The sequence below is a fragment of the Hibiscus syriacus genome, unplaced genomic scaffold, assembly GCF_006381635.1.
Source record: "Hibiscus syriacus cultivar Baekdansim isolate YM2019G1 unplaced genomic scaffold, ASM638163v2 tig00000340_pilon, whole genome shotgun sequence".
NCBI lineage: Eukaryota > Viridiplantae > Streptophyta > Magnoliopsida > Malvales > Malvaceae > Hibiscus > Hibiscus syriacus.
The window spans coordinates 3,559,867-3,583,538 of NW_024061783.1; the positions used below are offsets into that span (position 1 = coordinate 3,559,867).

The 23,672-nt window shown below is 34.0% G+C and overlaps 5 protein-coding genes and 1 pseudogene across 5 annotated transcripts; 3 read left to right on the top strand and 3 right to left on the bottom strand.

Annotated features, from left to right (window-relative positions):
• Positions 1-4,403: 4,403 nt before the first annotated feature.
• Positions 4,404-6,674, top strand: LOC120196766 (calcium-dependent protein kinase 17-like). The gene is made up of 8 exons (XM_039198514.1): positions 4,404-4,905; positions 4,993-5,136; positions 5,368-5,520; positions 5,637-5,752; positions 5,847-6,014; positions 6,103-6,230; positions 6,326-6,425; positions 6,522-6,674. The coding sequence occupies exons 1-8, from the start codon at positions 4,419-4,421 to the stop codon at positions 6,615-6,617; spliced, it is 1,392 nt and encodes a 463-aa protein (XP_039054445.1). The 5' UTR covers positions 4,404-4,418; the 3' UTR covers positions 6,618-6,674.
• A 592-nt stretch (positions 6,675-7,266) lies between these two features.
• Positions 7,267-7,797, bottom strand: LOC120190820 (zinc finger protein AZF3-like). Its single transcript, XM_039193890.1, has one exon. The coding sequence runs from the start codon at positions 7,795-7,797 to the stop codon at positions 7,267-7,269; it is 531 nt and encodes a 176-aa protein (XP_039049821.1).
• A 4,701-nt stretch (positions 7,798-12,498) lies between these two features.
• On the bottom strand, positions 12,499-14,879 carry LOC120196863 (hydroxyproline O-arabinosyltransferase PLENTY-like). Its single transcript, XM_039198581.1, has 8 exons — positions 14,283-14,879; positions 14,055-14,122; positions 13,762-13,963; positions 13,542-13,639; positions 13,390-13,459; positions 13,223-13,294; positions 12,979-13,092; positions 12,499-12,760 (listed from the first exon to the last, which is right to left on the bottom strand). The coding sequence occupies exons 1-8, from the start codon at positions 14,655-14,657 to the stop codon at positions 12,698-12,700; spliced, it is 1,062 nt and encodes a 353-aa protein (XP_039054512.1). The 5' UTR covers positions 14,658-14,879; the 3' UTR covers positions 12,499-12,697.
• Positions 14,880-16,747: 1,868 nt separating this feature from the next.
• LOC120190919 (AT-hook motif nuclear-localized protein 23-like) lies at positions 16,748-17,554 on the top strand. Its single transcript, XM_039193956.1, has one exon. It carries the CDS (start codon positions 16,748-16,750, stop codon positions 17,552-17,554), a length of 807 nt encoding a protein of 268 aa, XP_039049887.1.
• A 3,089-nt stretch (positions 17,555-20,643) lies between these two features.
• On the top strand, positions 20,644-21,471 carry LOC120191008 (AT-hook motif nuclear-localized protein 16-like). The gene has a single exon (XM_039194038.1). It carries the CDS (start codon positions 20,644-20,646, stop codon positions 21,469-21,471), a length of 828 nt encoding a protein of 275 aa, XP_039049969.1.
• Positions 21,472-22,837: 1,366 nt separating this feature from the next.
• Positions 22,838-23,594, bottom strand: LOC120191098 (annotated as a pseudogene).
• Positions 23,595-23,672: the final 78 nt, after the last annotated feature.

Below are 23,672 nucleotides of genomic sequence, written 5' to 3' on the forward strand. Positions count from 1 at the left end.
TAAATTATAAATCAGCATTACTTTATAACCAATGAAAAAAATAAAATAGTATTGGTGACACCAAGGAAACTGCAGCCTAAAGTTAAAGCTTAAAGGCTGGCGGACCAATCATGTTGATGATTATGGGTGGCACTAGGGACCCTGAAAACCACCGCCCTTGGATCATTCATGCAATTTGCTACTGCTACCGCACGTGACATGCACGTGCATCTTGCTCCCCCTAGTAAGGGAGTTCCAATTTCCAAGGTACTTGAAAAATGGTTTTAAAGGTGTAAATTTTTTTTTGAACTTTTTAAAAATAATTTAGTATTTGGGTTTTTATAGTTAATGAAATTTAAAAGATTAATTAATATAATTTTAAATTGATAAAAATTATCATTAATTGTTTTAATATTGACACAATAATGTACATGTAAATGATGTCCTGATAAAGAGTTTAAATGCTTAATTGATTTTTTTTAATTTGATGTTTAATTAATCTTTTATTAATTTAAGGGTTTATTTCATTTTTAAATAAATATTATTAAATTTTAAAAAAATAAAAAATTATTAAAAGATTTTTCAAAGGTTGCTGCCCATTAAATCAACCTAATCTTTAGGGTATATATATAATATGTATTTTCCCCTTAAGGTTTGATCTAATTTTATATAATTTGATTAAAGTTTTTCAACTCATTATAAGGGGTTGACACCAATATAAAATGAGAAAAAAACATTAAAACTAAGACATAAATTTTGTTGTTGCTTGAAGGACATAAATTTTGAATATGGGGAAGTTCTAAGGGAGAAATTGTTATTATTAAAGCGATTAATTGAAGTCAAATTATAAAAACAATATGTATATGAATGTTGAAGTAATGTTTTTTTTATAATTATTAATATCTAATTTATTGAATAGAACATATTGAGTGTTGTTCTCTCTTAACGTCCTAAGTTCAAACAATTACGTTTGTAAGATGTGTGCATTGTCAATAGTTGAAAAATATTATAAACACATACTACCATTATAATCACCCCAGACTATTCTCTCTGTCCCATAAAATATGCCTATTGTCGATAAAATTACTCATCTCATTTTAAATTTATATAAAATTAAAGAATTTTACATCATATAAGTGGATCATACCTATATATATATATATATATATATACAGGGGCGTGGCTTGGGCGGCGCAAACTATGCGACCGCGCAGGGCCCCCAAAAAAGTATATATTTAGTGGCGTTCTTTTAATAAACGCCACTATAGATGGACTTATTGCGACGTTTTTTCAAAAAAAAAATCTACTACTATTGCGTAGGCCCAAAAAAAACCAAAAAAAGTATATATATATATATATATATATATATATATATATATATATATATATATATATATATGGTGTTTTTCCAATAAATACCACTATAGATGAATCTATTGCGACGTTTTTTTAAAAAACGCCACTATTATTACCTCGAAATCGAATATATCTAAAAAATAGAACCTCTTTATAAGAATCTCCCGAAAACTTAGCTACGCCCTGTATATATATATTATTCTTTTTGGTTAGTTTAGAGTTCCCATAAGATACTTAAAATCTTTTAGATTGTTTGTCCGGTAAAGGTTAAGCATTCCACGCATCATCCTCCATCATCAAACCCTCTGTTTTCGCCAAGCTAAGCTCACCTCGTAGTATTATATCCACACAATCCAAGCAAAAGGATTGGAGTTTGGTGGATTTGCATAACCCAAATTGCACCTCAATTATTTCAACTTTCTTTTATTTTATTTCATCAAAACTTTATTATTCCTTGCATTATTAGTGTAATTCAAAAAAATATTAGCGAGTTTAATAATATTCACCTACTTTTTGTTCCTTATATATATATATATATATATATTGAATTTTTAATCTTATTTGAGAAGTTTAAAGCGTTCAAAGTTATTTATTTTTTGGTTAAAGGTTGATAGTAGATAGGGATGGACATGGATCGGAATTTTAGTCTATCAACTCAACCCGAGAATAACGACTCCTCCATTTGAAATCTGGCCCGACCCGAATCTGACCTGACTTTTTGAAATAAAATTTAAACTCAATCCGACCTAAATAATAAAAAAATATTATTTTTATTCAAAAAAATAATGATTTAATTGAAAAAATAATATATAGAAGGGTGTTATTGTAATTATTCCTAAATATATAAGTTAAAATTATATTTTTTCTGGGTATGATATTTTTCACCATAAACCCGAACCCAACCCGAACACCCCTATTTAAAAAACCCGACCCAATCTGACCTTGAATGTTTTTAAAAATCTAATCCAATCAGATCAGGTTGGGTCGAAACCTATTAGATTTGGATCTCATGTCCATCCCTGAGTGGATCCCTCGTTCTTAAGGCGTTTCTATTTGACCGAACAAATGGGGTGCCTTGTTTTATTTGGCATCTGACTACTAATGTTTAGTGGTTTATTCACTTTGGATTAGCCTAATGGCTACGCCATACAAACATGTTTTTTTTTACATTCAAATAGGATGAGGCTTGAACATTTGTTTTTTTAATTAAAAAATATTAATAAGTATTCAATAAAGATATTCACGATATATTCCTTTTTTTTATTAAGTTTCAAATACAAAATCTTACTGTTCTTAATATTAGAATTTAAGGTTTAGAATTTAGGCTTAACGGAAGATGACTTTTTACCGGACAAACGGTTCCAACCTAACCTAAGACATCAAGATTCCCAACAAAGTGAACCTCAATAAGTAAAGGAAACAATGTTCTCAAAGTATAAAGTCCTTGATTATATTTTATGGTTCTTCCATTCATAATATTTGTTTTTATTAATATGTTGCTTCTAAGGTAGTATTTGTTTAAAATTTTCTTAATCAATTAACAATGAATGTAGACATATCTTACAGACGTGTCTGCTTGAACCAAATACCTCCAAGAAAAATAACACTATCGTCGTAATTTTTGAATTGCTAAGCAGATGCAAATACTATCTCATTAAGTTGGATATGAATAAATCATGTCATGAACATATGCTACATCCCATATATTCACCTAAGATCAAGAGAAGATACAAGCTCATTCTCAATATGACCTAAAACCGATGGGTTCTGACCTGATTGAAGGTGTATATTTTTGAGGAAATGATTGGGTCATATCGGGTCGTAAAATTTTATATTTTTTCAAGTTGGGTTAGGTCGGATATTTTTTACCCTAAATCTAAATCCGACCTGATCCAATCTAAACTCGAATTTAAAAAAAATTCAATTCGATCGGATCGGGTTGGATCAAAACCCGTCGGGTTCGGATCCTATGCCCCTCATAACACATACAAAGACGAGCATTTCCTCAAAACCAGAAATTATATCAAAATCTCACAAGTACTGAAGTACATAACACACAAATACAAGCATTTCCTCAAAACCGAAAACTCAGCAAAAAAGGGCCTAAATCATATATAAATGCGATTACAATAATTCAAGTGGGCCGAGAGTAAATGAAAAAGGTGGAACTATTCGTATAACCATTTAATTATTGTTCATTTTCATTTTAATCACTAATTTTGAAATTAAATATGTTAATCAAACCACTAACTGTTAATATTTTACGAAAAATGGGATTGCGTCACATAAATATAAACTTAACTAAACTTCAATAATATTAGATCACATAAATAATAACTTAAACATAGTCGAACACTTCATTTTTACTGTCTAATAAACATCTACAAATACGTATTCTATACATCTTTTGTTTAATAAGTATTTAGTATTAGATCCCATAAATATAAACTAACAATAAAATAATTATTTTTTTTTTGAAGTGAAATAAAATAATTATTTAATCGTTAAAATCCAAACTTTTTCTTTATAACCTTTTAGTTTTATTACCAAAGAACAGAGTGGAACACTTGATACAAGAGCAATATTCCCCCCCCCCCCTTTGATTTTCAGCCGTAGAAAGAGAAAACGGTAATACCAGAATATAGAGGAGGCACGACAAATGCTCCCAACTGTTGTCTTAAAAAAACACACCTCAATGACTGGTTTCAACACACGTTTGACAGTTTTAATCCTAAAATCCCTCACCATCAATCCCTTCACCAAATCCCAATTCTTCACCATCACTTATACATTGTGTCCATTTCTTTGTAACCAAGACCTTTAATTTTCTACTTTCTGGTTTAACGCCACCCTGACTTGACCCCCTTCTCCCCCTTACAACAATGGGGAATTGTTGCTCTCGTAGCAGTCTCACCGATGACGGCGGCAACGGGAAGGGACACACCGCGGCGGATAACGTCAACAACAATCCCGGGAGCAGTTCTCGAGCGCAGAACTCGAGGCATTCGGCCTTCTCCGGGGGTGGAGGAGACTCCTCCAAGTATTCCAAGTGTTCTGGAACCGGTCCCGTGCTAGGCCGACCTATGGAAGACATCAAGGCCACCTACAACATTGGGAAAGAATTGGGTAGGGGACAGTTTGGGGTCACACATTTGTGCACTCACAAGCAGACCGGCGAACCGTTCGCCTGCAAGACCATTGCCAAGAGGAAACTCTCAAACAAGGAGGACATCGAGGATGTTCGAAGGGAGGTGCAGATCATGCACCATTTGACGGGCCAGGCCAACATCGTGGAACTCAAGGGTGCTTATGAGGATAGACATTCGGTTCATCTCGTGATGGAGTTATGCGCCGGCGGAGAATTGTTTGATCGGATCATTGCTAAGGGACATTACACCGAGCGTGCAGCTGCTTCTTTGCTGAGAACAATCGTTCAAATCGTGCATACATGCCATTCCATGGGTGTCATCCATAGGGATCTCAAGCCTGAGAATTTCTTGTTGTTGAACAAAGACGAAAATTCCCCCTTGAAGGCCACGGATTTCGGTCTATCAGTCTTTTACAAGCCAGGTTGAGATAATTTAATTTCCTTGACTTCTTCGTATTTCATTCGATTATTCGATATACATTTAATGGTTAATTCTGCCTTCGGAACAGGTGAAGAATTTAAAGATATTGTTGGCAGTGCATATTATATTGCACCTGAAGTCCTAAAGAGGAGATATGGACCAGAAGCTGATATATGGAGCATTGGAGTTATGCTGTACATTCTTCTCTCTGGTGTTCCTCCTTTCTGGGCAGGTAACTTCTTCCATTGTCATTTCTCAAACTTTTCAATGTATCATCGTGAATTTGTGGTCGGAAACAGAACCGACATTTAATCAACCCTCGGTGCTTCCGTCTCTCTTCTACCTTGGTCACCAAGAAATATTATTTACTAAGATTTATTATTAAGAACATGTACTTCATTAATAACTTGTTTCTCAAGTAACCTTACCGGAACCCAAACTAAGATCATATTTTCCCTGCTAGAATCTGAAAACGGGATATTCACTGCAATTTTACGTGGCCATGTCGATTTCACGTGTGCTCCATGGCCTAAAATCTCAGCTCCAGCAAAGGACCTTATTAAGAAGATGTTAACTTTGGATCCCAAGCAGAGGTTAACTGCAGTTCAGGTTCTAAGTAAGTATATGTATATATATTTATATATGTCTAAGCTCAATGTTCTGTTCCTTAAATTCAGCTATGGTGGCCACGTTATTTGCATGATTCTGATTATATTGTATGTCCATCAACAGAACATCCATGGATCAAAGTGGACGGTGAAGCACCCGATACACCTCTCGACAACGCGGTGCTAAACAGGCTCAAACAGTTCAAAGCAATGAACCAGTTCAAGAAAGTTGCTTTAAGGGTATTAAACATTGATAAACAATTTAATGAAAGGTCTAAATGTTATACGACTCGACGGAATTAGTCTCTGACTCGTTTTTCGACGACATTGTTAGGTCATCGCAGGCTGTTTATCGGAGGAAGAAATCATGGGATTGAAGGAGATGTTTAAAGGCATAGACACTGACAACAGTGGGACAATTACACTTGAAGAATTGAGGCAAGGTCTAGCTAAGCAAGGAACAAAACTCTCTGAATACGAAGTTAAGCAACTTATGGAAGCTGTAAGCCATTTCCAAAGATCAATGATTCGATTCCCATCATTTTTCTCTGTCAATAAGATGAACATTTGTTATTTTCTTTGAATAATAGGCCGATGCAGATGGAAACGGAACCATAGACTACGACGAGTTCATCACGGCCACGATGCATATGAACCGAATGGATCGAGAAGAACATCTCTACCATGCCTTCCAACACTTTGACAAAGACAATAGCGGGTAACAATAGTGATAATATTGCAGCTAATTCCACCATCTTCTGCAATTCTCATTTGCTTAAGTACTTTATGTACACATATGCTTACCTTTTTCAGATTCATCACGACTGAAGAACTAGAGCAAGCTCTACGTGAATATGGCATGCATGATGGCAGAGACCTAAAGGAGATCCTTACTGATGTAGATACTGACAACGTAAGCTAATTATTTATATGTATACAGAAACGTATACACTTTTTCGTTTTCGAAGCAAATTCATTGCCAATTGTTTGAAAAAAAATCATTTTACAGGATGGAAGGATAGACTACGATGAGTTTGTTACAATGATGAGGAAAGGAAACCCCGAGGCGAACCCGAAGAAGCGGCGTGACGACGTATTCGTCTGATATTTTGAGGTGATCGAAGGAAGTGGATCAAAACTGAGAAGGAAGGCATTGTGAATATTTCCTTGTTTAGCAGAGCACACGGGGAAGGGATGATGATAAGGAATAATTGAGATGAAGGGCAATGCAGAATTTGTACATTACAAGCTAACAAGAAAATATATGACAACACAGCTTGGAGATGAATATTTTTGTGAATTAAGGAGATGACTGAAGTTGTACGGCTTAGTTGCCTTTTTCTCCTCTCTTTTTTTTATATTAACATTGTAATTTTCTTACTCATAGTTAGGAGATTCGATACAATTCTTCATGTTTATTTATTTTCTTGTTGATATTCGGTCGAGGTATCCTACCCTTACATGTTATAATATCAATATTATTTAGATATCGAATATAAATGTCACAACACATAAAAATAATATATTAGTGGTTAGAACGATGGAGTAATCCATAAATATGTGATCAATTTTCGATAATTATAAATTAATACGTAAAATAACAAATACAAAACAAATCTAATAGGACCCAATGCACATATTAAATAGAAAACCTTGCTAAAATTTAAATATAGGGTGGCATTTGTCCTGTGAATTTTGTAACCTAAACTTGTCAATGGTGACACGTGGCAGTCTGGCACCGGTAAACCGATACTTCACCACACCTTCACCCGATGAGACGTTTTGTGGCCGCCGAGTGCTTGACCGGTTCCAAACAGGTTGCCACAAATCTCACATCGGTGCACACTTTTCACGGCCTTCCCTGGTCTAGGGTTCTTCAACATTCTTCCACGGCTGGAGATGGATTCGCACTCATAATTATCACCCGATTCAGAGAACGCCATTAACGCACCTCGATTCCGCCTGGTATCTCCGGTCTTCTGCTTCTTTTGGGTCGAACCCGAATCTTCTCCTTCTTCTAGTTGAGGCAACACTAAAGATCCATAGTAGACTCTCGAAAACTCATATCCCGCTGCTGTTTGCCTCCTCGTTCTCTTAACGGTTCGAGACCACTTGGGGATATCATTCGTCTCCGTTTCACTTCGAATGCCACTGGAGTTTCTCTGACGATGGTTGCTCTTCATATGCTGGCAAAACAATTTCATCGTCGGAAAACGCTCTTTGCAGTCTTCTTCTTCTTCGCGGTAAAAGCAAGTTGAACGATCTTCTTCCGGAGAGTGTTTCATGGCAGCGATCGAGTTTCGCTCTATTTCCAGCTTTCGAGAATGGCTGATTACTATGAACCCAATACGCAAAGAATTAGAAAGGAAGATGATGAACAACGAACAACATGCAACTCTACCAGAACACGATGGATTCAAAGACGGAATGGAATGGTTTGATTTTGGTCAGCTGAAAGACTACATATACACATGAGAAATCCTAAGTGAGATGAGATTCAATCCTGAGAAGTATATTCTCATCTCGCAAGCGAAATGTCGGTCTGAGTATATATATATATACGTGAGGTTTTTTTTTTTAATTTTGTTTATTTAAATAAATAAATTAATAAATAAATTACATATTTGAACATCCACCTATTCCTTAATTCATGTTTTAACTTAGTGAGTGACTAATTATATAAATAGTTTATCCTAAATTAATTTATACCAACTTATATATGATAACTAAAATTAAAGTACAAATCGTTAATACAAACGATAGAAAAAACTGTGGTAGGATGATAGATTTGGTTTTCGATTTTCTTATCTTTTATTATTTTTCTTTTCTTTTTTTTAAAAAAATTCATATTTAACTCTTGATCTTTTTTAATTAATTCTTATTTTCAATCTTTTAAAATAATTATAAACATAAATACTTACTAAAACAATATATTTTTTAATCTTAAGATAAACTATTTTAATGACCACTTAATTATGTTATTGATGTCGAAATGACCATCAATTTTAAAAGTTCATCCATTTAACTAATTAATTGAATTCAATATAGTCATTTGCTGTTAACATTTGTTTGTGTAACAATTAATAAAATTGATATAATTATATATTTGATTCTCAATACTTGTAAATTCTATCAATTTGATCATAATTTTAATTTAACTCAATAAATTTAGTCACTAATAAGGTAGTGTTAAAGGAAAATTAAATTACAAAGGAAACTCAAGGCCTAGGCAACACAGACTTGCATGCATAACCACTGAGTCAACCTCCGCACTTGGGCTGTATTTTACAGCATAATGTATAACCACTGAGTCAACATCCGCACTTGGGCTGTATTTTACAGCATAATATATATTTGTATAAACTGTTCAACGCTAAAAAGGAAAAAAAATGAAAATGCTTATGAAGGGATTTAACCTAAGCCACATGAACAAACTTGAAAACACAAACCATTAAACAAAATCTTACTTTTAAAATATTTTGATAGATTTTATATATACATTTAATATTGATTTATACAATTACCCGCTTTCTTCCTCCTCCTCTCTCTTCCTCTTTCTTTTTTTTTCTTTACAACTTGTGTCAATTTTGTTGATTAATCTAACTTTTTCTTTTTTATATTTGTTTAACCAGCGGCAACACCAGTTTTGATGGTGGTTGCCGCCTGTCGGTTATCTTTTTTCTTTGTTGTTTTTTAATTTTTTTAACAAGAATAATTATGTCATTGTGACATGTTTTTTATCTTTATGACTCGTTTTTCTCTATCTTTGTGGCATGTTTTCTCTGCCTTTTAGCTTATAGTTTTTTACCGTTGTTTTCGTTTATCTTTTTTCACAGGGTTGGATTTGATATCGCAACGATTGATCAAGATGACGCTTATTTGTTATCATGTTGATCTTCCCTACTTTGGACCCTCTGATTTGCGATTAGTCAGTATTCTTTCAGTAGTTTCATCTTCTTTTGTGGTTCGTTTGCCGATGCAGTCAGATTTGTTCCTATCTTTATTTTATTCGAGCATTGGTTAAGTTTGTTAACATTTTCCTTTTATGGTCCTTGTGTGATTTAGGTGGTTAGTTTTTGTATTAATGATTATATAAAAAATGTCCTAATTATAATTTAGTATATGTTTACGGTTATGCTCGTAAATATTCATTGTAATTTTAGATATTTTCTATTTTTAATAAAATTAGCGACTTTCTATAAAAAATATTGATTTATACAATATTATAAGAAAAATAAATTTAAATTTTATATATTTTTAAAATAAGTTTAATATTTTTTTCACATTTATAATTCAATGATTATATATAATCTTAATTCGTGAGTTTTTAATTTAGTTAATGATTTTATTTTTATTTAAAAAATGTATGAATCATATTTTAGTTAATTTTTTATTAGATTGTGAAATTTAAAATGTGCAATTTAAAGTCATTAATTTTATAATTTAAATTACATATAGATTATTAATTAAATTGAAAAGACCCAATTTAAGATTATATGCAATCATTGAACATAAATGTGAAACAATTAAATTTATTTTAAAAATATATAAATTTTAAATTTAATTTTCTTTTAATATTGTATAAATTAGTGTTAAATTTATATACGAAATCTATCAAAATATTGTTTGATTGTAAGATTTGTTTTGGTGGTTGCTGCTTTCAAATTTTTCATGTGCCCTAGGTTCAAATCCATCCATGGACATTTTCATTTCTTTTATTTTCTAGCATTAACTAGTTTATTAAATATATACATTATGCTGTAAAATACATCCCAAATGTGTATAAATTTATTGAATTAAATTAAAATTATGACAAAAGTGATAGAATTTATAAGTGTCAAGGATCATATATGTGATTATACCAATTTTGTTAACAGCATGTAGCTATGTTAAACTCTAATAATTAGTTAAGTGGTCATATTGATGAAATTTTAAAAATGGTGGTCATATTGACACCAATCCTATAGTTAGGTGGTCATTCAAGTAGTTTACCCTTAATTTTATTGGTATGACATCTTGCATGACAATCATGTATACTTCAAAAGAAAGCCCGTTTCAAGAGAATTATAGCTTCTGGGAGGGCTCTAGCTATTAGCTAATGTCATTAGGATTGATTGGAAAACTGTGTTTTTTGATTCAAAAGACAATAAATTTCTTGTTGGTGCTGAGCCCAGTGAAGATGTCACATTCAGGTCTTCTACCCACTGATAAAAAATGGTGCAGAGCATGAAATCCCCTTTGACAAGACGATTAATACTGGCAATATGCTCTGCCATTTCCACAACCTGGAATGGTTGGTGAAGAAGACGATGATGAAGTGATTGTTTTCCAGCCATCTGTGAATGAGAAGCGAATTGAGGTGGTTGATCCAATCCGAGACTTCAAAACTCGATCAAAGTAGTTCCGAGGTGACCTCAAAAGGCTCCGAGCTTGATAGTTCTGTCAATTATGCATCTCGTGCATATTCCCTATATGCCATAAAAGCAGCAATGTCTTCACTGGGATAAAAAGCTTTCTTTTCCCTGGAAACACAGGTGCCACCATTGCAGTTCCAAATGGAAAAACTGGTTGTACTTCATGTGAGATCGATAATCAATATGCAAGTATACAAGGTAGCTTTTCATTATTGCTCCTTTCCTTCTTCTTGATTTCGAGTTGATCGTTATTGTCGTTTAAGTTATTTTCAAATAGCTTGTTCATCAACTTTTGTTTCTGTTCTTTAGGTTTTTGGGAATGATTCTTACGAATTTACTACATCAAACTAATGCGTCTAAACCATTATGTACTCCATACCAGACAAAATGCTTTCACAGGTCCGGTTCTGTTAGTTTGAACCTGGTGCGCATGTTGACGCCTGTTCTATCACGCAAACCATATTTTTCGGTTTACTTGGGACATGATCGGCTCAGATTTCGCTAGATAAGTGGAGAAAGATCGAGGAAGTCGCCTCTAAGCCATGAAACTTTTAACAACCTGGTGCCTTAAGTGCCACGAAACTTTTTGGGGGACTCTTTCTCGGGGATTTGGTCGAATAAACTTGGTTTACTATCCTATTTTCTAATGGTTCGAAGTCAGCAATCTCATATGAATATGATCCAATGCTCGGCCAGTTCTCTGCAGACAAGGCTTCAGAACTCTAGCTGAGATGTCTACTAGGTACGTATGGTCTGCATCTATGGTCCTGTACCTAAATTCTGAAATCAAGAACCTCTATTGTCGTCCCACATTCCGAAATGAAAGAAAGCGGTAACTCGAATTCTGTTTATCTTCTTAACAGTAGAGCCACTCCCATTCCTCTCACTTTCAGCGGACAGACCTAGAAATATAGTATACGTGAGACCTAATTTATCATCTGTAAGCCTCTCCCTTCTACCCTCCCTTAGTAGTGGTCTTTTCAAGCAAAAAACACGGGTTTGGGCGACCTCTTGCCTCCATTTCCAACTGGCGAAGGGCAGGTTGGGAGCTGGGGTGAGTTTTTTGGGCAATGGGATCGGGATTATGGTGGTGTTGGTTAGTATCGAGTGATTTGTACTTAATACTTTTCCAACAAGGCACCGGATTGAATTAGGCAAAAAAAGGATTTTTAATACTTTTGGGGGCTATTTCTCGGGGATTTGGTCGAATAAACTTGGTTTACTATCCTATTTTCTAATGGTTCGAAGTCAGCAATCTCATACGAATATGCTCCAATGCTCAGCCAGTCCTCTGCAGACAAGGAGGCTTCAGAACTCTAGTTGAGATGTCTACTAGGTATGTATAGTCTGCAGATGAGTCGCTTGGGCGATGGGATCGGGATTATGGTGGTGTGGGTGAATTGAGTGATGTGTACTTAAATACTTTTCCAATAAGGCACCGAATTGAATTAAGCAAAAAAAAAAGGATTTTTAATCACTCACTGATCTGTATCTCCAAAATGTGATTTACATTCTCGAAACTTCACGAGAAAAAATCGATAAATAGACTTCATATTTATATATAACACAAAAGAAAGGAAATCAATGCTTTAAATGTTTAATAAAAGTGACAAAAATGATGCATCCCTTGTTAACTTGAAAACATACCCTTTTCGCTATGTATACTGGTGTCTCAGCTACCTCTATTTCGCAGATAACTCTCGGTGGAAGGAGATCAATATCAGCATCCGAATGGATGCACTAACTAATAAGATTGGGTCTCAGCCACAACTTAAAGTGCGTCCCAATCGGGAATATTTGCTGTAGCCTCGTTCACCATCTGCACAAGTCTCACCTGCAGAAATTGAAAAGGAACTGTTTAAAACTCAAAAAGTTCATGTCGAGAAACTATCTAATATGCCGAGAAACTACAACGACTAATTGATAAACCTGCAATGAGTGAGACAATGATTACAACTATTACCTAGATTCACTCTAGGGTGTGGCTTGAGTTCTTTTAACTTAATGAATCAGTCTACCAACTCCTATATTTTCCCAAATGGATGAACTTACCACACTTTCAGGAACACCTGGAGGGGGCAAAGAGAGATTCCGTGGAGGAGGCCCGCTAAGATACGATCTCTTGTCGAAACGCCATTCTCCGATCTTTCCATAAGTTAATTCTCCCTGTAATGCCAACTCAGAGTGAACAAGTTGTAGGCAAAAGTTAATCTTAAAGTGGTAAAACAAATGAAAAATTACATATAGACTCGAAAAACAATGAATTACAGAGAGAGCTATTCTTTTATAATTGTACCTTTAAATTGTAGTCACATCCGTAAGTATAATGGAGTATAAACTTCATCCCTATTTCCACATCCCAAGGTGGCTGAGAATGAACAGCGACAAGAGTTTAATATCGAATTGTATCTAAAGGTCATCGAGAGAAAAGAAAAAAAATGTTCATCGTGTTTTTATTAAAACCTGGAGCATGAAGTCTTCACGAAGTATATGATGCACATTATGTAGTGCTGATGCCACAGCATATGCATACCTAAGTTTCGATCGAACAATCGCACATGTCAAAAGGCCATATCAACAAAAAAGAATACAATTAAAAGTGAAAAGTGTCTTACATTTCTAGAACCCATCCAAATGCCTTATCACTTGCTGGATCGTCTTTCATCATTAATGAAATATTCATCCATGTCGGTGCAATTTTCTCCAGCACAGGCTGTTATAAAACAAGAAATCATGCTTTAAATTTGCATTAAAAATTACTGTGAAAGAAATTTGAAGGTGATTTATGCTCAGAACAAACTTGTCACACAAGCTACAACGATCTTAAAGGGCTACCTTTCTAATAATCACGGGAGAATTGCCAATCGGACCAATGTCCATCAGAGAACCCTTCTCCTTGGGATAATACTTCCTAATAATAGTCTCGTGATCAGATGGCTTAATGTAGAAGAAAGGGAACCCTGCTGGATATTGTCCGCGAGCTAAGTTAGGCAAAGGATTTACGAATATATGGTCAGGTTCTGCCATTAGAATGTATCTGCATCAGTCATAAAATGCGGTAACGTTTCAGATAAAATAAAGAAATAGCATACACCATGGATGGTCTTATCGGTTAAACGAAAACTCACTCTTCGTCAATTATTGCTTTTTCCAACCATTGCACAAAAGCCCACGGTCTATTCAAGACAACATAACCCTGAAGACGGCATTGAGACAACAAGAAAAATTTAGTTAAAACAAGTTGTTTTCAGTTCCGATTATATCTATATATGGTTTGGTTGCTTGTTCACTGAGTTACATGTTCAAAAATACAAGGGGAAATGAAGAATCGAAATACCAAACAAAAAAAGGCTCACCCGATCTAAACCCTCTGGAAGAGGATCAACAACAAAACTTGGAATCTCCTCCATCAAACTGTCGGATTTACCCGAATGCAAAATCCGAGTGAACTTTCCCATATCTGATCCGGGCATATTTTTTGCCTTCTTATACCAATAATACATAATCCGACACTGCCATTGGCTATACGGAGCATCAGTTGCCGTGAGAGCAACATGGTACTTTGACTTCGAACCCCCAAATTCATTCAAATTTTCCGGCTTTAGAAAAGGATCATCCCACTCTTCTGAATATGTATTGTAGTGTATTATCATAGTCAACAAATTATATGTTGCAAAGAAAAACCCCAGCACTAAAAGTACCAAAAAGAGCGGCGAAACACGCCTCATCATTCACTACACAATACAAAATCCCGCCTTTCTCACAGCCACAGGGCTTAGTTCAAATGTTATCTATAGCAACATTTGAAAGAGCAAAAATTCACAATAATTCAACTGAACCTTCAAATTTTGATGCAATGCAGTGTAGAATTGCAGCGCGTAAGAAAACCTTTTGTTGCAATATCTAAGACGATTGATAACACAACTCTCAGAAATCCATAGAATTGAACCTGCATCAATACAATGCAAGCAGCATGACAATAATACACGAGTCAATGCTGCATCAAAACCGCAATGTTCAAAACAACAGAGCACAAAATAATGAATATCCAATCTCAAACCAACAGAATGAAAGGTATTGATCAGAATTCAAAATTGACAAAGATCCGATCTGATATTCTACTTTTTCAAATTAAAAAGAAGCAAATGAAACAAAACCCAGAAATAAAAAAATTACAGAAACAACAACAAACCAATAAATTTTCAAAAAAAGGAATGAATTAATGAGAGATGAATGTAGTAGGGGTACCTGAAAAAAAAGCCCTGAAATTTCTTCTGTTCAACGCCAATGGAGGAAAAGCCGGAAGTTTTGGCAAGGGCTGAATGTTTCTAAGTTATAAAATAAAAACCACAAATAAAAAATGGGGTCTACTTGGTCGACAACTGATGTGGTTTATGTTGAAAACAATAAGATCTATGCATTTGGCTTGTCATCTGTCAATATTTATTAAGGCAAAAGGGTACACCTTTGTACCTTTCTTTCAAAAATATAATTCAGCTCTTAAAATTATTTTTATATTTAATGTGATCGATAAATTTATAAAATAAATTTAATATAAGATGTATGTTTCCTCTGAAGACCTTTAAAAACCCAAACAGCAAGATGATGATCCACCAGACGGGTGGATCCCCTTCTTCCTTCAACGATCCTGCCTCTATCGACATCCCTCCCCTCTATGCCTCCACAGAATCACTCCCCAACGATGTTTCTAATTCTGATGAAACGATGCCTCTGCTCGACTCAACTCATTAAACACCCCTAGTCCAGATTATTCAAAACGAAATCTTGGAACTAAATGACAACAAACAAATAATAATAATTAAACACTTTTAAAATATTTAATTATAATTTTATTATTTAGTTCCTTTCAAATCTTTTCAAAATCAGTTTTTTAGTCGAATATTATATTATTAATATTAAATTTTATCATATTTATGATGTGAATGAAAGAACAAATAAATATATATTTTTTATAAGATTCTATCAATAGTCAATTTTGATTGAATTTTTTATAGAAACCGTTAATGTTGTTAGAAAGATGAAATATCCAAAAATATAATTCATATTTATTATTATAAAGATAAATTAACCGCATAATTAGTACATCGTTTCATAATCATTAATATCAACTTAGTCATTTAAAATAACACAATGAGCATACAATAAAAAACTAAAAGCTTAACAAAAAATTTAAACAAAAAAATAGATACGAATAAATCAGACCGTATTCAATTGATTTTTTTTATTTACGCTTTAAAATTCATGATTGTTATATATGCTTATGAACACATAAATTGTATACGAAGGTTAGTATTTGAGGTTCTCTTTTTTCTGTATTATAATCTAATTTGATCGAAAATTATGTGGTTGAATTATAAAATAATTTTAAATTAAAATGAACATTAAATTGATAAAAAAATTAAAATATTAATGATTTATAAAATTATCATATTAGAAATTAAATTGATATGATATATTAGTTTTATGGATTAAAATTATTATTATTATATTATATCAAATCATTATTTTGGTTAAGTAAACGATGAGCGAGTAAAACAATGAGACGTTAAATATGATTTAAAAAATAATTAAGTGACTAAAATAAAAATATAAAAATATATGTATGACGAAACAGTGAATTTACCATTATTATTAAGGCGGTTAGAAGAAACTTAAGTCGAATAGAATTAGTTTTCTAAAGCCAACAAAACACGGCCCAGATTTAAGTCTCCGACACTTCATGTCCAAAACCTCTATAAAGAGCGCTTCCCTCCGTTTCTTCTTCTCTACTTCTCTTTATCTCAGCCTCCGATATCAAACGATGGCGGATTATAGTGCACCGGTCTTCGATTTTCAAGCTCACGCCACCGGCAACGACGAAGAGCGAAACTTTCCAAGTTCCTTAGACTTCGGCGGCGGCTCTGCCGACGCCAAGACAAGTACCAATGATTATCATCTACAAACTGAAGAGAACACTGCAAAGAGGCGTAGAGGAAGGCCTCAAGGATCCAAGAACAAACCCAAACCGCCGATTGTTGTAGCGAGGGACAGTGATCCTTCACCTGTGAAGACGGTGGCTTTCGAAATCTCCCGTGGTTTTGATGTGATCGAGAGAATTATCAGCTTCGCCTGTAGAAACCATGTCGGTATTGGTATAATCAGCGCCACCGGCTTTGTATCAAACGTCAATCTCTGCAATGGTTCTCCACTAGAACCACCAATCTTTCTTCCGGGAACTTTTGAGTTACACTCGTTGATCGGCTCATTCTTCCCAGAACATGGTACTCCGCCTTCTTCTAACGGAACAACCCAATCATTACCGCCGTGTCATTCTTTTCGCGTAACACTTGAACGGACACAATTTCAACTCATTGGAGGGAGAGTATTCGGGAAACTGGAAGCGGCAACACAAGTGCTGGTGGTGGCTGCTGTTTTGGAAAACCCTACGTTGGATGATAATGAAGATCGCCGTCAGCGTAAAAAAGCTTGTAACGCAAATGGCGCAATCGGGAGTTTCGGTTCTACTGGCATGGCCACGAGTGTTTACGGAGGAGCGAATCCTGCTCCACCAAACTTGCAGTTTACTCTGATGCCCATTGGTTGGGGTCCTTCCCAGAAGATGAATTAGCTATGTGGTTTTAATTAGGGTTTGTACACCATTGATATCATTGAAAATAGTAAACCTTTTAATTAGGACATTTATTCTATTCTATTTGTTTTGTGGAAATTTTTCATAAATCGAGTTTTTTAATGCTTGCATGCATGCTTTAGTTATATGGTAATCTGATGCCTCAGATTTTTTAAATATAAATATTAATGCACTATATTAATAATAAATATTAGTGAAAATTAAACCTTTAATCATAAGTATTAAAAATAATTTGACTATATAATTGATATAAAATCTTGTTTTACAATTATAGCCTTAATTCCTAAGGTTGGTGATCCGGTGAATATCTTTGAATATAGGCCTATCAGTCTTGTTAGGTCGATTTAGGAGACAACTCAGGACGGTGATGGATCAAATTATAAGTGAAAGTCAATGTGCGTTCATGAAGGGTCGTCAAAAGCTTTGACGACATTTTAATTGCCAATGAAATCATCCATTCCATGGGTGAGGATGATATGGAAGCAAGTGATGATGTTCTTAAGTTGGACTTCTCTAAGGTGTATGATTGCGTGAGATAGGATTTCCCCGATATGGTGCAACATAAGTTGGGCTTTGGCAGAAAGTGAAGGAGCTGGATTATTAATAACTGGAAGAAGGATTATGTGGCTAAATGGATGGGCAAAGACTCATTTCGTTGGCAAGTGGGAGATGGGAATGATATACTGTTATGGGAGGATGCTTGGTGCAGTGACGCACCTTTATCTAAATTATTCCCAAGGTTGTTTAGGTTGGTCGTTGAGAAAGGTGTGCCTCTATCCGAAGTTGGGTAGACCATTGAGTCGAATAATGAAAATTGGGAGTGTCTTTTTTCTAGGCCACTCTTTGACCGTGAATAAGAAAGGGTCAGACAGATTACGAGTTTGGTGGAGGAGGCGGCGATCTTCCGCCCTTTTCGCCGAATAGGTTAATGTGGATCCATGATAAATCGGTTTATTTCTCGGTTAAAAAGCTTTCAGAGTTGATTTTAAGTGTGGAAGTGAATGATACTCTTTTTAACTTTGATCTAGTTTGGAAACTAAAAGTGCCGCCAAAGATAAAAAGCATTTTATGGATGCTTAAAATTGGTAGATTACCTACAAAGGTTGTTCTTAGGAGGAAAGGTTTATTAAGAGGTGAGGTTGATTGTTTGTGTGCTTGATGCAATCTTGTTCTTGAGGACGCTTTCCACTTGTTTATGGGGTGTACCCATGTTCAATCCTTCTGGATTTTATTTTGTGAATGGTGGGGAGTTGGTTGGGTTGTGCCGGATGCCTTGCCACCCTCCCTAAAGTTTTTTTATGGCATGAACTTTTTAGGTATTCATAGGAGTCTATGGTTGATTTCGGTAGGTGCTGCTTTATGGAGTTTGTGGCTAGCTAGGAACGATAAGATTTTCAATGCTAAATCAGTAAGTTTCGTTGATATCTTATTCTTCTCCAAGCTGTGTGCTTTTTTTTTTTTAGATTAAGGCGACCAATAGCGAAGGTGCTTTTAATGTGAATGATTGGTGGGAAAATCCAAGAGCGGCGAGCAAATCTACTGTGCTGTTAGTGGGTTCTGTTGCTGAAAGTTTGTGAGTGGGGAGCTGAGCTACGTTGATTCAGGTTTGTCGTGGAGCCTCGGGGCTTTGAGAGGGTGTTGTGTAGTGTGCTATTGGGTAGCAAAGGCTACGACTGGTTTGTATTTGGCCTTTGGAGGTGGTTAGCTGCGGTTTCAATTTGTTAGGAAGTTAACATGTGTTATCGACAATGATGACAAATCAAAGAAGTGACGAAACTAAAAACAATTAGAAATATTAAAATCATCAAATTGAGAATTAGAATGAAACAATTAAAAAAACAAGAGATTGTTAAAAGATGCGAATTCCCGAATCAAGTCACTGTAGGAAAAAAACTTAGAAAATTTTAACACTTAAAATTTGATCTAGATTTTAAAATTTTAAAACTGGTAATAAAATTTATAGTCTAAATCTATTATATTTTATGAAAATACTATAGTTTAGATTACAAATTTATAACATATTTAAATTTTATAAAAATTCTATACTCTTGTGACACATTTTTATATGCTCTTATTGTACGTTTTCTAAGATTATCTCTAAGGTTTTTTTTGACGACAGTGGTTAAATAATCTTGACTTTTTCGATTTCAAATTGATCTCTAGGAGTTTAAGATAGTGATATGGGTGATAATTGATTTGTAGGTAGGCGATAACATATGGATAATCATTCCATAATGGAGATAGTGGTTGAAAATTGCCAACTACAATTAATAAGTGGATTAGAATTAAAGATTTTAGGGATCTAAATTTTTTAGATTTTAGAAAATTAGGTTTTTGAGATTTGGGAATTATGATTTTTATGAATTGTGGGGTATCTTGTGTAAAATAGAAAAGTTAGGGTTTTAAATTTAATAATATTTTAATTTTTTTTAAAATAAATTTTCTAAATATATCATATTATAACACGTGTCACTTAACTGATTTTTTTATCGGCCGTTACAGTCGAGACACCTAAAATGATAACATTTGTAACAATAGACACCTTGAAGAATTGAAAAACGTTTGGACACCTATTTGAGAAAAACAATATAATTTGATACTTATTTTCCAATTAAGCCTACAATCAAACAAGCCTATCAAGGCTTAAAAAGATGATCAATTTGGTAAAAAGAAATTAAAATATTAAAGATTTATTTAATTATTTTTAATTAGAACCAAATTAATATAATGTATAAGTTTTGTGAACTAAAATTATTATTATATTATATCACACCATTATTTTATTTTATTTCACGGTAAAACCCAACAATGAAAAATGAAAATAAAATATAATATTAGATATGATTTAAAAAAATAGTTAAGTGATTAAAATAAAATTATCATAATAAAACGGTGAGCAAATAAGTAATTTACCCTGAAGTCGGTTTAAAGAAACTTAAGTAGAATCCAATTAGAACCAAATCTTAAATTTTTAGTACACCGACGTAGCATCCCCGAAGCCTATAAAAAGTGTTTCTTTCCGTTTCTTGTTCTCTACTTCTGTTTACCTCAGCCTCCGATATCATACGATGGCGGATTATAGCGCACCCGTCTCTGATTTTCAACCTCACGCCTCCGTCAACGACGAAGATTCAAACCCTCTAAGTTTCTCCTTCTCCGGCGGCAGGTCTCCCAACTCTAACATTAAGGCTAGTAGTAGTACCATTGATAATCATCAACAAACTGATGAGAAGACTGCAAAGAGGCGTACAGGTAGGCCTCGAGGATCCAAGAACAAACCCAAACCGCCCATTGTTGTGAGGAGGGACAGTGAAACTTCGCCGCTGAAGACGGTGGCTTTTGAAATCTCCCCCGGGTTCGATGTTATCGAGAGGATTATCAACTTCGCCTGTAGAAATCATGTCGGTGTTGGTATAATCAGCGCCACCGGTTCTGTTTCAAACGTCGAGCTCTGCAATGCTTCTCCACTACAACCACCGCTCTTTCTGGAGGGACCCCTTGAGTTACACTCCTTGATCGGCTCATTCTTCCCGGAATACGTTAATCCGCCTTCTTCCAACGGACCAGTACCCCAATCATCACTGTCGTGTCATTCTTTTCACATAACTCTTGAAGGGCCACAATTTCAACTCCTTGGAGGGAGAGTAGTGGGGCAACTGACGGCGGCAACACAAGTGGTGGTGGTGGCGGCTATTTTGGAAAACCCTTGGTTCGATGACAATGAAGTTCGCCGTCAGCCAGAAAAAGCTCGTAACGCTAACGGCGCAACCGGGAGTTCCGCTTCTACTGGCGTGCACATGGGAGGGGAGAATCCGGCTGCATGCACCTTAACGTTTACTCAACTTCTTATGCAGAGATCCTTCACAGAAGATGAATTTGCTATGTGGCTTAATTAGGGTTTATGCACCATCGGTATCATCTCAACTTCATTGAAAATAGTTAACCTTTTAGGACACCTATTTTCTTTTTTTGTACATGTAACCATTACTTCGAATTTCATATTTATTATATTCTATTTGTTTTGATGAAAAAAAATATCATATATATATATATATATATATATATATCAATTCACTCATATATATATTATATATAGTTCCTCATGCATACATGATTTAGTTTATCAAGATTATATCTTGGTTTGTTTAAAATGGTAATGTATATGATACTTTTATTATGTCTTGATTAGTTTAGAATGGTTATAGATCATATAAATTCATATTCGTAAATATTTAATTTAATTTTATAAATTAATATGATTTTTAAAATCAGTAATCAATTTTATTATCAAATACTCAAACTTATGTTTTAAAATTATTATTTCAAAATTTTATCCGACATGCTAGATTTAAATTTTAAAAAAATTAAACATCTAATCAATATTTTAATATATTATATTTAAATAATACTCCAACTAAAAATAATTTCTTAAAGTTAACATAATTTCTTAAAGATATTTGAATGAATTTTTTAAGGAAATTGAATCTTGTTAAAAACCCTTTCTACCAATACAAATTAAGACTCCATATTTGAAAAAAAAATTGAACCTCATTAAAAAGCTCTTTCTATTGATACAAGTTGGGTTCCTATAGTTGATGATTGATGATCATATAATATGCAAAAAGAACAAATTGAGTTCCTATATTTGATGGTTATATGATATGTAAAAAACATTCGTGCAATATTCAATTATTTTTTAATGAACATCGATAATTACAAATTAAAAAGAAAATTATATAATAATAAATACTTAAAATATATCCACTTATTTATTTAAATATCTAAAATATTTTTTATTTATTTAAATGTTTAAAATATTCTTTTATCAATATAAGTATTTCAAATTATTTTTTAATCAAAATAAATATTGAAAATATTTTATATGAAATACTAAATAATTAAACTATTCTTATGTTTTATATTATTTTGTATCAAAAACAAGCAGCTAAACTACTCAAATGTTTGCATCTAAATTCTAATTTATCTAAATCCTAATAAATTCTGAAAAAAAATCTAATTCATCTAAATCCTAATAAATTTCGAAAAAATTAACATATGGTATAAGTTATAGAATATTTTTGATTCTTAGACAAAAAAAATTAAATACTTCAAATGCTTATTTTGATATCTTTAATATTTATTTTGATCAGAAATATTTAAAGTACTTATTTTGATAAAAAAAATATTTTAAGTATTTAAATGAATTTAAATGAAAAAGATAATGTACCAATATACCTTAAGTATATAATTGTTGTAATAAAAGCTTAAAAAAAGTGCTGGCTTATCGGTTCAATCACCCTTAAGCACTTCGGTTCAATGTCCTATAAAAAAGACATTGAATCAAAGATCACTTCCGCCCCAGCCTCATCAAATGCTCTTGATGTTTGGTTGCAGCTGCCTTATCGGCTGCTTCACGCATCAGAGCTCGCTTCGCCCCATCGTACTTTTCGAAACTTCTTTCTTCTTGGGCTCACTTGAAGACGATGAGGCGGCAGTATTCTGGGAACTGGATGATCGTTGGACAGGTCTGGCTTCTTGACGCCCTGACCTTACATATCCGTTATCACCCCATCTCCGATTCCCGAAGCGGAGACTCGGTGCACTGTTGTTATAAACTTCATCTTCCTCGTTGTCATCGTCTTCATTAAGGATAATTGTAATAATAATCTTCCAGTTCATCATATACCTCTTCACGTTCCTCCACAATCAAAGGTTTAAACCATGTGGCTCTAAGAAGCAGGCACACGCTTTCCTCGAACATGTAGTCGTTGATCCTTATAAAGAAAAAGCAACAACCAAAAATGGATTATAACTCACTACTAGAATTCCCTCACTGGGAAATGCCAACATAACAAGGACAATTCAACAATCAGGAATGGAGGATTTGAGATTGCCTGCCGTCAAGCGAACGATGAACATTGAGGAACTCGAATGGATGTTTACACTGAGGGCATGTAGGCATTTTACTATATGTTGCCCATCGAAGGATGCATGTTACACGGCAAGAACAAAGAGCAAATTACACAAAACCTGAAATCCCATACCCAATCCACTGAAAGTATAAAGCATGTGCCAAATGTCAACTGTAATCGAATCA

Bases quoted from the DNA above. Each gene is read 5' to 3' on its own strand.
- LOC120196766 (XM_039198514.1), top strand. From the start codon at position 4,419: ATGGAAGACATCAAGGCCACCTACAACATTGGGAAAGAATTGGGTAGG. The intron at 5,521-5,636 runs GTAAGTATATGT...GTCCATCAACAG, and splicing joins AACTGCAGTTCAGGTTCTAA to AACATCCATGGATCAAAGTG. The intron at 6,231-6,325 runs GTAACAATAGTG...TACCTTTTTCAG, and splicing joins TTTGACAAAGACAATAGCGG to ATTCATCACGACTGAAGAAC.
- LOC120190820 (XM_039193890.1), bottom strand. From the start codon at position 7,797: ATGAAACACTCTCCGGAAGAAGATCGTTCAACTTGCTTTTACCGCGAA.
- LOC120196863 (XM_039198581.1), bottom strand. From the start codon at position 14,657: ATGATGAGGCGTGTTTCGCCGCTCTTTTTGGTACTTTTAGTGCTGGGG. The intron at 13,640-13,761 runs GTAGCCCTTTAA...GTTTTATAACAG, and splicing joins CTCCCGTGATTATTAGAAAG to CCTGTGCTGGAGAAAATTGC. The intron at 13,093-13,222 runs GTACAATTATAA...TTGGCATTACAG, and splicing joins GATGTGACTACAATTTAAAG to GGAGAATTAACTTATGGAAA.
- LOC120190919 (XM_039193956.1), top strand. From the start codon at position 16,748: ATGGCGGATTATAGTGCACCGGTCTTCGATTTTCAAGCTCACGCCACC.
- LOC120191008 (XM_039194038.1), top strand. From the start codon at position 20,644: ATGGCGGATTATAGCGCACCCGTCTCTGATTTTCAACCTCACGCCTCC.